This window comes from Plodia interpunctella, chromosome 29, assembly GCF_027563975.2.
Source record: "Plodia interpunctella isolate USDA-ARS_2022_Savannah chromosome 29, ilPloInte3.2, whole genome shotgun sequence".
Taxonomy (NCBI): Eukaryota; Metazoa; Arthropoda; class Insecta; order Lepidoptera; family Pyralidae; genus Plodia; species Plodia interpunctella.
Genome location: NC_071322.1, coordinates 99,105 through 114,923, shown reverse-complemented (window position 1 = coordinate 114,923; position 15,819 = coordinate 99,105). Strand labels below are relative to the sequence as shown.

The following is a 15,819-nucleotide window of genomic DNA, read 5'->3' as shown; positions in this document are numbered from 1 at the left end:
TGGCGGGGGAGGCGTTGTAATTCCTTGAGTTCTCCTACAGACGCAATGACGTCTGCGTGTTTTACATGGTGCCTCAAAATAGAGTTGTAAAATTCCACTAAAACAAACATACACACACAATTCAAAACTATTTATTCTTCAGCACAATCTTAATCTAATCAATCATTATTATGTACACAGTATAAAGATCGCAAGAGAATGGTGTCTGAATTAAGCAGAGGCTGTCTCAATCTCAGAACACCAATACAATACGTGTTTACCGCGCAAACGCGCAGCCCGTAACTTTGGGCAAATACTGGGTGTAAGCCCATCAATGCTTGTTAATTATATGAAGACTTGAAAATAATAAATTTATTTCTATTAAAAGTGGACATTTCAATCGTGTTTGGGTTTGGTCTTCCTCCGGCGCGGCGGCGCCGGGATCTTCATGTGCACGGAGCGGATGTGGCTCTTCACGCACGAGGACGTCTGGAACGACTTCTGGCACAGTTCGCAGATGTGCTTGCGCACGCCCGAGTGCACCTGCGGAGTGTGCTGTGTTTGTGTCTATGGTGTCAAAAGGCTATCGGCCGACGGACAGATGGACACAACAATTAGAAGTATCTATATGAAATTATGAAGTAATAACAGATGCGGCAATTTTATTTTTTAGAATAAAATGGTATAAAAAAGACCTCTACAATGTTAGCTTCGGCGCTATGAATAAATAAATAAATATATTAGGACAAATCACACAGATTGAGCTAGCCCCAAAGTAAGTTCGAGACTTGTGTTATGGGATACTAACTCAACGATACTATATTTTATGACAAATGCATATATAGATAAACATCCAAGAGCCGGGCCAATCAGAAAAAGATCATTCAAGAAAAAGACAATTCAAGAATGCTTCAAATGGTTAGTTAGTTTACTTGAACTTATACTAATATCGTAAAGAAACGTTATTATTTTTGTAATAAAAATAAAATATATGAATAATAAACCTCATTGCTCAGTCGTGCTCCATTACGACGACGCAACACATTGCAGCTCCGTTGTTTTCTATAGGTTTTAATACTGCCATGTGACGTGGAGTCTTACATTTCTACGTCGTTCTGCGTTAACAACGTGACGGAGCGCAACGCAGCAATGGGACATGGCTCCAACTCCCCATTACCAGCGCGGTAAGATAATGACATGTCTATTGTACTGTCCCTCACCAGATGGTGCCGCTTGAAGTTGACGGCCGTCTTGAACGCCTTCGGGCAGAATGTGCACTTGAACGGCCGCTCGCCGGTGTGCACGCGCATGTGATTCTAAAATTCAAATTCAAATCATTCATTCGGAAATTAGACCTTCACAGGCACTTTTTCTCGTCAATTTTTATATTTATAGTTATTTCTCACAAGCTACAAACTACTGGCATTTCGGAACGACCACTGCTGTGAAGAAATGCCGAAAGAAACTCATTTGAACAGTGTTGGTCCCTATCATGCCAGATCGGCTTACCATTATTGTTTCTTACAATGTTTTTTTCTAATAATATATAAAAGTACATAATGTACATAAAAAAAAGTTATATCAAAACAGGTTATGATTGTGATCCGAGTGCTGATTATAATTATATATATATATATATATATATATATATATATATATATATATATATATATATCGATGTGAAACACAATTAACTTACATAAAAATATATGAGAAACGAGATGACTAGTTCCCTCTGGCAGCACCGTTCACGAGTTGACCCATGGGACAGCCATCGCGTAGCTCAACCATAATGGAGGGAACCTCACGACCCGGCCCACGACACGGACCCGGTCTACGACGGACAGTGTTTTTTATTGAAGAATTTTTTTTTTAGCCAGTAGGTGTTGTGTCCCACTGCTGGGCAAAGCCCCCACCACCCTTATTTCCTTATTTTTCCACTCACCTCTCTCCATAGCAAGTTCTGCCATCCAGGTAGAGATTTGTCAATATCGAATTATTAGAGCAAAAATATTGGCATGATAGCGACCAACACTGTTCAAATGAGTTTCTTTCGGCATTTCTTCTCAGCAGTGGTCGTTCCGAAATGCCAGTAGTTTGTAGATTGTGAGAAATAACTGTAAATATAAAAATTGACGAGAAAAAGTGCCTGTGAAGGTCTAATTTCCGAATAAATGATTTGATTTAGTATGGTGTTACCTCGAGCAGCACGGGGACATTGAACTTCTTGGGGCAGAAGGAGCACGATAGCAACCCCTCGCCCGAGTGCAGCCGCTGGTGGTACTTCAGCAGCGCCACGCTCTGCGGACAGATATGTAGCAAGCGAGTGCCGCGCCCCGGGACCATTCGGGGTAAAAAAGTACCCTATGTGTTATTCCAGGTTATATTCTACTCGTGTACCAAATTTCGTCCAGTAGTTGTTGCGTGAAAGAGTAACAAACATACACATCACACAAAAATAAACTATCGCATTTATAACATTAGTAAGTAGGATAAACAAAAATACATATTTTTTTCTTTGTACGGATTAGCGATAATTGTTCAATGAATCGCTAATCCACACAAAGACCTACCCCAATATGTATGTATCTATATAGTTTGTAAGATTTTGTGTAAAGCGTTTACCAACGATTTTATGTATGAACGTCGGAGAGAAAAAGGTGACAATCTATTCTCAGACCTACTGTGTGGGTTTACATAAAATTTCATCAATCAGGTAAAGCCGTTTCGGATTCGTACGTCAACGAACACTGTGTTAAAGATACGACATTGCAAGTACATAATGCCAGCTCCATGCTGTCGGGAAAATTGCTTAGTTAGTATTGTAGCGGGAGCTTGGTGATTATGCTCGACTGCCCCGAAGGGAAGGTCTTCCCGCCAGGCTAGGTGCAGCGCCCGGGGAACCGCACGCGACAGACGGTGTCGTGTCGGAGGTTGTATATATGCTTCCAATCGTAAACACACCGTCTGCGCGGTCTAGGCTTGTCAGCTTCTGTTGTGAGTCGACCGTAGTGCCGTGAATCTTCTTCGTGATTTGAATAGTTGGCTTTTTGCGTCAGCGGCGATGTGCACGTGGCGTGGGTAGCGACAGCATAAACTATTTTATTCACCGCATTGAGAAACCAGCAATGAATATCATACCGAATCCGCTAAACTTTGGCAAACTGTTCGGCGACAGGGTGGAGCCGATATAAGTAGCTCTTACCGAGAAACTCTTCCCGCAGAGCTCGCAGATGGCGCAGCGCTCGCCCCCGCGCGGCGCCCCCTCCCCCCCGTGCCCCTCCCCGGACCCCGCCCCCGCCCCGCGCTCCAGCACGCGCCGCCCCTCCGCGACCGTCCAGCGTCGCTCTTCCGCCGCGCGCGTGCGCCGCCGCTGTCTGCCCTCCTGCACCATAACGAACCTTTTTGTGCAAGCTGTCCCGAAGGCTTACCACCAGATATACAAACACGTGGCACGTTACTATCCCACATTTAACATTTGGCGTGTATGGGTTCCTAGAATAGGACCACTAAAAATGCTCCTATGGATGTCGTACTAAGGGACAAATTACCCAACAGCTGACAGGCAAAAATAGGATCCTCAAAGAGAGCTGACGTCAGGTAGGCAGCCGGTTAAAAAAGCTTAGCCAAATTTTATAAATTAAGGGTTGAATTTTTGACGCAAACTCGGAACTTCGGGGCGTCACAGCTACGGATGTAACTGGAAACACACGAGGATAATGTACACGTCGCGTGACACAAAGAAGGTGTGGACGCAACGATGTGCTATGTATATTTATTATATTTTATACAATATTTTAAGATATATCTTTTTATTTTTATTCACAGCAGCGCCGACCTCGTCTCCTTCAGTTTGGTTCCAGGGATTGGCGCACACAGAATGCCTATTGTTTGCTTTTTTAAACACGCGTAAGTCCACCTGTTGGTAACTTTTATGTTGTGCAATAAAGTTTATATAAATAAATGATTTGATTTAAAATAGCTTTTGCCCGCGGTTTCGTCCGCGATAATTTTCCAGGATAAAACGTAACCTATGTCCTTCTCCGTACTTCAAACTACATGTATGCAAAATTTCTAGAAGATTGGTCGAGTAGATAGGGCGTGAAGAGGTAACAAACCAACAAACGAAAAAAAGCAATGACTCACCGGCGAGCAATTCTTGTCGTGGTGTCGCCGCGAGTAGTGTTCGCGGAAGTAGTACACGCTCGGGAATGTCTTGTCGCACTGACGATAAACACACATTAACACACATTATATAAAGGGATAACACACAACGGTCCATACTAAGCAGTAAACATATTTATTTTTGAAAATAATAAATGATGAAAAAAATCTATAATCGAGCGGGAATTGAACCCGCGCCCCTGTCTATCAGGGACAGTGCACTTGACCAATAAACTATCGTGATCATACCAGTTCGGCTAATTTAATATCACAATTTATCCAGACGTAAATAGCAAAGTCGCGCCACGCACACAGACTGCACAAGCAGTTTCACAAACATCATTAATTACGTGCTGCTTTCTTAGCACTTTTGACGAGGAAAATAAATCCATTTACTGCGGCTCCTCCCCACTTGTGATATTTCGTAATGTTACAAACAACCGCTCGCTGTCCCCCACCGGAGGTCAGCCGACCACCAGTGCGCTCACCTCGTCGCAGCGGAACAGGTCGCCGGCTGCCCCCCACCGGAGGTCAGCCGACCACCAGTGCGCTCACCTCGTCGCAGCGGAACAGGTCGCCGGCTGCCCCCCACCGGAGGTCAGCCGACCACCAGTGCGCTCACCTCGTCGCAGCGGAACAGGTCGCCGGCTGCCCCCCACCGGAGGTCAGCCGACCACCAGTGCGCTCACCTCGTCGCAGCGGAACAGGTCGCCGGCTGCCCCCCACCGGAGGTCAGCCGACCACCAGTGCGCTCACCTCGTCGCAGCGGAACAGGTCGCCGGCTGCCCCCCACCGGAGGTCAGCCGACCACCAGTGCGCTCACCTCGTCGCAGCGGAACAGGTCGCCGGCTGCCCCCCACCGGAGGTCAGCCGACCACCAGTGCGCTCACCTCGTCGCAGCGGAACAGGTCGCCGGCTGCCCCCCACCGGAGGTCAGCCGACCACCAGTGCGCTCACCTCGTCGCAGCGGAACAGGTCGCCGGCTGCCCCCCACCGGAGGTCAGCCGACCACCAGTGCGCTCACCTCGTCGCAGCGGAACAGGTCGCCGGCTGCCCCCCACCGGAGGTCAGCCGACCACCAGTGCGCTCACCTCGTCGCAGCGGAACAGGTCGCCGGCTGCCCCCCACCGGAGGTCAGCCGACCACCAGTGCGCTCACCTCGTCGCAGCGGAACAGGTCGCCGGCGGGGTGCTGCCGCGCCTCGTGCTCCGCGCGCAGCTCCTCGCTGGAGAAGGCGCTCCCGCACTGCGCGCACATCGCCGCCGCACCGCACGCCTCTTTGTGTCTATGGTACGGGGAGTTACACTCAACAATCGTCGTCATTTTAAATGTAGATGTCACCGATAGGCTTAGCTAGACTATAAGAAGAAAACCCTTCTGGCATGATAGGGATCAACCCCGTTTAAATGAGTTCCTTACGGCATTTCTTCTCGGCAGCTGTCGTTCCGAAATATCAGTAGTTTGTAGCTTTTTGAGAAATAAAACTAATTTAAAATTTGACGTGAGAAAGTGCATATGAAGGTCTAATCACACCAATAAATAAACTTGAACCGCCTCACACTGGTTCGAAAATCGTATATGGTGGACTTAGGGATCAAAGTGCAGCTATCACGCTGATTTTTTTTTTACATACTCCTTTTAACAATAGCTTTGACTTTTGTTAATAAGGTTTTTGCTAAAAAGTGCATTTTCATATTTAAAAAAAATACTGTTTATTTTTTTGTATGGAGAAAAAGTAATAATCATAAAAATCTTTGAAATGGTAATACTGTTAGGCAGGGCGGCTAGTAGGCGTTATAGTCCGCACAATTCTCAACATTTTATACCTTGAAGTCATATTCATATGTCTGCCGCTTTGGCGTCCACAGCGCTTGGAAATTTTCCTTATTAAATATATAGGCATCATAAACTAAATTACCGTACCCATACTACGTGACCCGTTCAGAGGCGGATGGGTCAGTCTTTTAAAATACCGCACTTGATCATAGGAGGGGGGGGGGGGGGATTTCATCATCACGTACACAATATCGCAGAGAGAATCAGAGGATCACAGAAAAGGAGGAGGGGCGGGGATAACAAAATGGATCCTTTTATACGTAGTATGGGTACGTTCCCTTATCTTATTAATATAATATATATATTAAATATAAATATTCTAGATCGAGTATAATAAAAATAGTCTAGACAGGAAACATTGTTTTATATTTTGTAGATCAAGTATATTAGTTAAACTGTCTAGATTTCAAACAAAAATGGACAAAACAAAAATGTTTGCATGTTTTAATAATATATCGTCACAGAAAAATTATTAAAAATGCAACAGAGAACTTCGGCCACTTTTAATATTCTTATACGTCTATTATTTAGTACCATACATTAAAAGTGACTGAATGCCAGACAGATTACCAGAGCCCTCCCCTCCACTGAAAATTATACTACTTAGATTCCATAGCGCTCTTCCATCCCCTCCACTAAAAAAATACTCGACTCTCATTGGTCGAGCCCGTAATCTCGTCCAAAGTGTGATGCATGAACAGGTAGAAATTATATAAAAGAGGCGCGTACGATAAAAAAATCACTACCAATTGAACTGTTGAAGAAGATACATCTCCATAAAATCAGTGACGCTCTATTATCATCTACATACCATGACTCGATTTGGAACCAACTTGGACTTCTACATATTTCTACGAGAAGGCGACCTCAAGGATTATAAAAGGCTCCATCAAGCGATTTTGGCTGGTATTCCACTCAGTGTTTGTGACCAAGATTCTGAAGAAATATTAAAGTTTTCAAGATCCATCACTGTCAACTTGAATCGCAGATGGACCGCGGCAAACAGAACTCAGAAAACATTTATGAATAAACATATGGGCTGGTTAGAGGAAAGAATCAAGTGGCCTGTGTGCAATAACCTGAATCTCGCGAAGATTTTTGAAGATACCATAGAGGAAGAAAATCAGCTACCAGAGCCTACAGATTACGTCACTCCATCCACATCTTCTGTTACAAAGGATATGAGCACTTCTACAGAAAGTCCGGTCAGAAAACCATTTTCTGACCTGGGAAACAAGCAAAAAAAAAGACGGTCAGGTACATTAACTGACTATACAGCAGATGAGTTGTCTTTTGCTCTCGTCTCTAACCTGAAATCGGAAGGAAAAATCGACCTTGCCCAAGTGATTGGGCACCTTATGAAAAACCCAGAACGAGCACACGAAGTTCAAACATATTTGTTTCACAAGGAGAAGAAGGAAACTCTCGAGGAAGATCAAGCTTTGGCCCTTGCTACTTCACTGGATTTGTCAAAATGGAGATATTTGACGCTAAGGGCTTTCTTGACAAACTACGAAGGTTCTGCACAGCTTCCTTCGTACTACAAACTGTTGAAAGCTAAGAAGAAATGCTATCCGGATACGTCTGATATTGAAGTAACTGAAGATGGAGCAAAGGTGAAATTGCAGTCATTACTGAATTTGACTGTACAGAGGATCCTGCAAGTTGTTGGCGAACCTCTAAATCTCCCAGATGGACATCTAAAAATGACCAGCAAATGGGGATTCGACGGATCTTCAGCACAAAGTAATTACAGACAGAAAAGCGGGCAACCTGACTTCGATGATTCATCAGTATTCATGACGAGTCTTGTGCCATTAAAGCTTGAGTCTGACAATGTGCTGATCTGGGAAAATCCAAAACCTTCTTCCACGTTTTACTGTAGACCAGTGAAGTTTCAGTTCGCAAAGGAAACCAGCGAATTCATCAAACAAGAAGAAGCTGCGATGAAAGAAGAAATCCGAAACCTGACTGTGTCAAGATGCGGGGAAGTCGAGATCAGTCATGATCTGCACATGACGATGATTGATGGCAAGATAGCTACAATCATCACCGATACTCCATCTGCAGCGACTTGCAATATATGTCTGGCAAAACCCAGTGAAATGAATAACTTACCAGAAGTATTCTCAAGACCAGTTCGGGATGAGGTGTACCAGTACGGACTCTCTACACTTCACATGTGGATCAGAAGCATGGAGTGTCTATTGCACATATCGTACAATATGGACTTCGAGATGTGGTGTGCACGAGGTGAAAATAAAAACCTCAAGAAAGCAAGGAAGGATTTCACGCAACAACAATTCAAAGAGCAGATGGGACTCTTGATAGATATTGTTAAACAGGGCTTCGGAACTACGAACGATGGCAACACTGCAAGAAAATTTTTCAGAGAATACCAGAAGAGTGCACAGATTACGAAGATTGATGAGAATCTCATTAGGCATTTCGCTGTGATCTTGCAGGTCATATCCTCTGGGAATGCCATCAACATCGAGAAATTCCGGGAATATTGCAGAGAGACAGCTGAACTTTTTGTACACCTCTATCCATGGTACAATATGCCAGCAAGTGTGCACAAGCTGCTCATACATGGGGCTGATATTTGCCGACATTTCTCTTGTCTGCCTATTGGAATAATGTCGGAAGAAGCATCCGAAGCAAGAAATAAGGAATTTAGAAATACAAGGGAGCAACACACTCGGAAAATGGGAAGGATTCAGAATAATGAAGACATTCTTCATAACTTTTTAATAACTTCGGATCCATATATATCACACATCAGGCCAAAGTATGCAAAATTCAATAAATTAAAATTATTTTCAGAAGCTATTGACTTATTAGAATCAGCGGTAGAGGAAGAAGCAGAAATGGAGATCGACGAAGTTTCAGTGGATAAGACAAATCCTTTGGAATAATCATCTCTTTAGTGTGCACAATATCACAGCTCTTTTCAGAGCTTTACAACAGCTCTCTCCAGAGCTCTACAAAAGCTCTTTTCAGAGCTCTACAAAAGCTCTTTTCAGAGCTCTACAAAAGCTCTTTTCAGGGCTACCATATATATCTTCATATTTCTTAGCTTTACAACAGCTCTTTTCAGAGCTCTACAAAAGCTCTTTTCAGGGCTACCATCTATATCTTCATATTTCTTGGGCAACATAGTCAATATCTAATGTATAAAATTCTCGCACGGTATAAATTTTGTGTGCTTGTCGCAAAGGTCTTGCTTTAAAAAGATAATCGTTTCATCATTAATAGTATGAAATTTCATCTCAATCAAAAATTTCATCGTAATCCTGACCTCCCCCCCAGCCTTCGTATGATCAAGTACGGGTATTTTAAAAGACTCCCCATCCGCCTCTGAACGGGTCACGTAGTATGGGTACGGTAATTTAGTTTATGATGCCTATATATTTAATAAGGAAAATTTCCAAGCGCTGTGGACGCCAAAGCGGCAGACATATGAATATGACTTCAAGGTATAAAATGTTGAGAATTGTGCGGACTATAACGCCTACTAGCCGCCCTGCCTAACAGTATTACCATTTCAAAGATTTTTATGATTATTACTTTTTCTCCATACAAAAAAATAAACAGTATTTTTTTTAAATATGAAAATGCACTTTTTAGCAAAAACCTTATTAACAAAAGTCAAAGCTATTGTTAAAAGGAGTATGTAAAAAAAAAATCAGCGTGATAGCTGCACTTTGATCCCTAAGTCCACCATATACGATTTTCGAACCAGTGTGCGCCTTAATAATAAACATTTAATTCTCTGATTACGCTTGGAGTAGTTTTCCTTTGTTTCTCTTCAGCATTGACATTGAAGGAGGCTAATCAGAGAATAACGTTATTATTAATAAGGGAGGAAGTGTCTGTTTGTAATTTAAAAATAATTACATTTTTCAATTTGTATGGTGACGTTTACCCGATCCCATTACCGAAACAATTATTTTTAGATTTTTTGTCTGTCTGTCTGTTCATTTAGGCTAATCCCCGGAACGGTTTATCTGTTATTATTATTTCAATGTGATTTTCTGTGTAAGGTTAAGAACGTTACAGAGCACAATATAGGGTAGTTTTTATCTCAAAAATTCACTCGTAATTGAGTTAAATAGACCCCCTATTTAACTCAATTACGAGTTGCACGTTTGTATGAAACTTAAAATTTAATATTTTAGTTATATCTTTTTTTAAAATTATAGTTTGTAAATCATAATATTCATCATAATATTCATAAATCAAAGAGATTTTTATAAATATGATTTATATTTGCCGAGTGTAAATAATGAAACATACAAAAAAGTGCACTTATTAATGGAATTAAAGTTTTTAACCATCTACCAATAGATATTAAATCTATTTCTAATTGCCAACAATTTCAACAGAAACTAAAAAAATGGCTTTTACAACAAGTATTCTATGATATAAATGAGTATTTTAATTATGATACTAAAAAAAACAAAAAAAAACTAAGATTTCTATGGTTATATGTAAATGTAATTTTATTAAAATTAAGATAATACTATTATAATATAATAAATTGATAATTTTGTTATTGAAAAATATTGCACGCGTGAAAGGGCAATCTGTTGAAACTCTTACTTATATATATATATATATATATTGTATGTATGTCTGTACATGTACACAGATTTTACAATGTTTTTGACTTTGTATTCTAGAAAAGAGTAGGTAATGCTAAAAAAGGACGTAGCTGTAGATGGCATCGTGCCTCAAATCAAACCAAGATGGCGCTATTGTAAACTAATGCCTTGGCTTGGCACAGCACCACACAATGTACAGTTTTTGAAAATAATAATGAGGTGAAAAAAATCTGGAATCGAGCGGGAATTGAACCCGCGCCCCCGTCTGTCCGGGACAGTGCTCTTGACGACTGAGCTGTCGAGACCGTGCCAGTTCGGCTGAATCAAGTCATCTCTTCACGTCTCACGCCGACGTACAGTATTTTAATTAGAGAGCAGCAGAGCAACTCTCAATTAATCAACACACCCCACTGTTACAAGCAAGAAATTATGTTTTTTGAAAATACTCAAGCATCTATTTAAATTGATTTTTATTATATAAATTTAACTTTATTTTTCTTCACCATCTCTATACGACTTGCTTCCCCCTTATGTCCCAAGACCTGTAAATATGCACTTTCTTTTAACATTAGTTTTCTCCCCCCATTTATAATTATATTGGCAAAATTTATACAAAATAATAATATCTACTTATAATTTTTATTTACTTTATCCGTATGTATGTATAATATATTTTAGGTTTCACACTGATTCGTGTTTATAATATCATTATAACATGTTATATTCCGTGTCAATCTCAACCTTGACGTTGGCAAAATCATCGTTATGACAAACGATGGAGCTTGACACTTAAAAAAAAAAAACAAACTTATTTTTGATAATAAGTATGAGATGAAAAAATGTAATAAATAATATGTAAGATGTATAATAAATCCATTGGAACAGAGGTCCGGTACCTGCGCAGCGCGAGCGAGCTGTGGAAGCGCACGCCGCAGTCGCCGCAGCGCGCGCGCGCGTTCGCGCGGTGTCCTGGCGTCGTCACATTATTTGTAATCAAGTGTATTTTATCTATTTATAAATATGTACATGGTTACTGGTATAATAATAATAATAAACGTTTATTTTCTCTCTCTTATTACAGGGATTTAGGGTTCTAATTTTACGAAATTTACATTTTGGTAATGCGTAATGACTAAGTTCCTGAAATAGGTTCCTATTGGAATCTGTGCTACAGGTATCTAACGCATAACCTTCCAAAGGCGCATAAGGTACGTAGAGACTAACATCTTTTGTTCTACGACTTTTGTCTAACTAACATCTTTTGTTCTCGATAACGCTATTGTACTGTCTCGTGTCGCTCGGCTATTACATACAGTTAACATGTGTACAATCGCAAAGTAGATTGTATTTTTTTATATGAAAAAAAAAACTACGTATCACAAGAAATCGTAGAATAAAAGTTGCTTGTTTTGATGTACCCCAGTAGTCTGTAACCCTGTATACACATAAAGCTTATAATATCGTTACAATAAAACAAAAGTCATGTGCCGCGTCTGGCTGTTCGCGATAAGCTCAAAAACTTCACACGGATTTTCGTGTGGTTTTCACCATTACAAAGCGTGATTCCCGAAGAAGCTGCAGATAATTTATAATGGTTTTACCGGAGTATACATTATTTACTGTCAAGCAGGCAAACAGACATGCGACCCAACTGATGGTAAGCGGTCACCAAAGCCCATCAACGGGAATCTTTTGCCACAGCACCCTGTAATCACACTGCCCTCTCCCCCAAACCGGAACGCAACAATGCAAGCCGCTGTTTGGCGGCTGACATAGACGGGAGTGAAGCACCCATGCAGACGACCTTTGTACAGTCAACAGCACATTAAGTTATCCTGCATGAACCTTTATGGCGCGGTAATAGGGACGATTTTGCAATGAACTTGGGTAGGTGCTGTTGACTGTACCAAGTCTAAAAAAAAAAAACAAAATAATTTGATTGGCCCGGGTCTTGGATGTTTATCTATACATGTATTTGTTATAAAATATAGTAGCGTTGAGTTAGTATCCCATAACACACGTCTCGAACTTACTTTGGGGCTAGCTCAATCTGTGTGATTTGTCCTAATATATTTATTTACTTGAATAGTTTTCACACAACATACCTTGGACCAAATGGTACTTCAGCAGCTGAAGGCTGGCGAACGCGTCCCCGCACTGCACACAATTGGACAGATCACATCTCCTCAGGCCGCGGTGCTTCTCCAACGCGTTCTCGTTCAAGAAGTGCGCTTCGCACTCCTCGCAAGCGAAGCTCCCCGCTTCTGTGTTCTTGTGGGCCAACTTCTTGTGAGTTTGAACTCCTTTTTCACCTATAAATGACTCGCCGCATATCTCACACCACGGTAGCTCCTCTGCGTGTTTCAGCCTTAAAGATATAACTTCTTTTTTAAAGAGAAGGAACCCTTTTTTTAGGAAAGACATTGGCTTCAATAGACTAGATGTCGGCCGTATCATGCCAGAAGGGCTTACCGTTTTGTTTTCAAATACCAACAATACAAAAATATATTTACAGAAATGTCATTGATTGGGAATTAATAAAATTGGGTTTAACCTAAAAAGCATTAGTAAAAAAAACGTCATGTAACAAAAGGTTTCACCAAAAAATAAAACAGAAAACATCCGGTTCCGCAAGTGTGTCACTGTCACAGGCCCAAAATGAAAAATAATGTTTGTTTTCCATTTAACTTTTTGCCAAACGTTTTTCGGTAAAATGTCATTTCGCGAAAATATTACTATGCGATAATAATAGATAAATATGTGACTGAATGTACTTTGTGTGTTGTGCTCAATCCTTTGCTCTCTCTCTCATCCTCGCGTGTTCCCAGTTTCATTCGAGTCTGTGGTTGAGAGCCCCGAAGGGTTCACGTAAAAAAACAACCAATAAACGAAGATTTGGCTATGGTATTACAACCGCCCGCGTGCCTGACATCAACACTCTTTGGGGATGCTATTGTTGCAGCTGTTAAGGCATGTGTCCCTTAGTCTCCTCGTACGACATCCATTTGTAGTGGTCCTATTCTAAAGCGGGACAACGTGCACCAATCGGCCAATCCTTTTTTGGCAAATGACTTTAGTACAAATAAAAGCATACTAAATTAATTAGCTCAATGTCATTACCGCGTATGAGACAAGCAGCTGGTCAGTTTGGGAAACGTCTGCCCGCAGTATTGACAGTTGAACTTAGTCCCTTTATGCCATTCGTAGTGCTTCCTCACGCACGGCTCTCCTTTCGCTACGAAATCACAATGGCGGCAGAAGAACTTCTCTCTATGTATCCGTAGATGTGCGTTCAGTCTTCTACGATCTTTGAAGCGGCAGTGGCATATGTCACACTCCATTGGTCCTACGGACGGATCGTGAAACATTTCGTAATGCTTGTTGGTTTGTTCGTCTCCTTTGACATTCTTGCCACACAAGTCACATTTGCTGTAACCGATTCTAGAACACCGGATCTTTTTCACCTTTCTCTCCGCTACCTCAGCGAGCTGCTCCTCTTTAGTCAGGAACACAACATCGAAGCCTTGCGTGTCGGCAATTCTCCTAATGTCATCGGCACTTTTCGATTTGCGACCAAACTCTTTTTTCACTCTGACCGTTATTAATTCCTTTTTCTTCTTTGATTTCTCCCGTTTCACTTTGATTTCCACTGGGTCTAATGCGACTACTGTCTCTGCGTTGCTAATGTCCTCTCTGTCACTGTCTATTATGTCTTTTCTGTCAAAATCTTCTACGTCATTTTTGATGAATATAATGTCTTCTGGTTTCGTTTTGGTATCTTCCGCTTCATCAGTGTAGTCCTCGTTAAGTTCTAGCTTGACTTCGGCTTCTGTGTCTACATACTCTGTGTGCAGCGATCCAGGTGATGTTCGTGTGTATATGGGCTTGTGATGGTGTCGACTCAGATCCAGCAGCAATTCTGATGACAGCTGAAATGTCAGCAGTAGTTCAGTAGTTTCAAAGATCAAAGTATGAGTTTGTGTATGAGAGTATTATTGAAAAAACAACGCTTTTTTAACCAACAGCGCGCATATTTCAAATCACTAGCGCCATCTATCGGCCAATTTAAAAATCATTAACAAAGAGAGATCCAATTTTTCTCATTAAAAGCAAGAATTAACTAAAGCAGTCAGTCGTCTTTTTTCATGAATAACATCAAAACTGTATTTTTTACAATAACAACAAAACTATATTTGAGATCCTCATAACAAGCCCTTTTATTTGATACACAACATTAAAAGGCATGAAAAATCATTTTTTTATTATTTCCCAATTTATCCCCCATTTCATTTCACACATACTTGTCTCAACTGTTTCCCATGAGGGATCGCGTTTAGTATCTTAGTCTAAACTTTGTATTTTAGTGACAATTTGTTGTGTATCTAACAAAAAAATATAAATAGTTCCCAGGGTGGAATCCTACTCACGCTATGAGTAATCCTACTCATGTATAGGTTTTACAGTCCAACACTTGCTTCTCGGAAAACATCATGAGAAAACCTGCACACTGGTTGACAGTGTACTTGTATGCATACAGTTTACAGTTTACTTGCCACTAGACGAGGCAGTCGTAGAAGTCACGTCAGATGACTTGACGTGCCGCGACTTGAACAAAACCTGACACCAGTGTTAGAAATTAACACACTCGAAAAGAGGAAAAGTAAGATGAAAGCTGGTAATAACTCACAGCTTCCCCCTGGCTGGCTGACTCGTAGACTTCCTGCACTCTGTGGCAGCTCTCTTTGAACTTCGCGAACTTCAGCACTAGAGATCGGCAAATGCTGCAGAGGTAGTGGGAGAAGTTGTCCTGCAACTGGAATCAAGTTAATATCACTGAAGGAGCCCTAGGACCACAAAAGGAAGTAAAAAAGTAAAGAAAATAAGAGTGAAATTATATTAAAAGAAGATAATAACATTAAAAAGCTGCAATAAATGTGTAAAAATTTACCAAAATCCCTATATGATGAAGATATTTCTCAGCCAAATTGTTTTCGTAAATATTGTGGAGTTTCGTGCCCGTGGCAAAGCAACCTCTGCACACTAGAGGTGCGTCTTTATTATCCGTATTTTCTGACCACATTTTGTGTTGTTTCTACACATTAAGTTGGGGGAAAATATAATTTAAGCCAAAAATCAATCATCACAACAAAACATAAACAATATTTTTTTGACATGAATGGAAGTAATTTTTGACATCCAAATCGAAACGTCAAATTAACATTTCTCTACAAAC

At 41.1% G+C, this 15,819-nt stretch overlaps 1 protein-coding gene across 7 annotated transcripts; it reads right to left on the bottom strand.

Annotated features, from left to right (window-relative positions):
- Window positions 1-102: 102 nt before the first annotated feature.
- LOC128681914 (zinc finger protein 791-like) lies at window positions 103-15,779 on the bottom strand. Of its 7 annotated transcripts, none has more exons than XM_064436922.1 (11): window positions 15,535-15,779; window positions 15,274-15,393; window positions 13,707-14,515; window positions 12,692-12,954; window positions 11,483-11,555; window positions 5,302-5,428; window positions 4,126-4,203; window positions 3,185-3,364; window positions 2,179-2,280; window positions 1,190-1,295; window positions 103-522 (listed from the first exon to the last, which is right to left on the bottom strand). In XM_064436922.1, exons 1-11 carry the CDS (start codon window positions 15,664-15,666, stop codon window positions 311-313), a joined length of 2,202 nt encoding a protein of 733 aa, XP_064292992.1. In that variant the 5' UTR covers window positions 15,667-15,779; the 3' UTR covers window positions 103-310. The 7 variants fall into 7 exon arrangements, 5 of the variants coding, with proteins under 5 accessions (XP_064292992.1, XP_064292991.1, XP_053622218.1 ...); XM_064436921.1 differs by having other exon boundaries at window positions 105-522; window positions 15,274-15,399; XM_053766243.2 differs by having other exon boundaries at window positions 337-522; window positions 1,200-1,295; window positions 15,274-15,399; window positions 15,535-15,778.
- Between the last annotated feature and the right edge of the window lie 40 nt (window positions 15,780-15,819).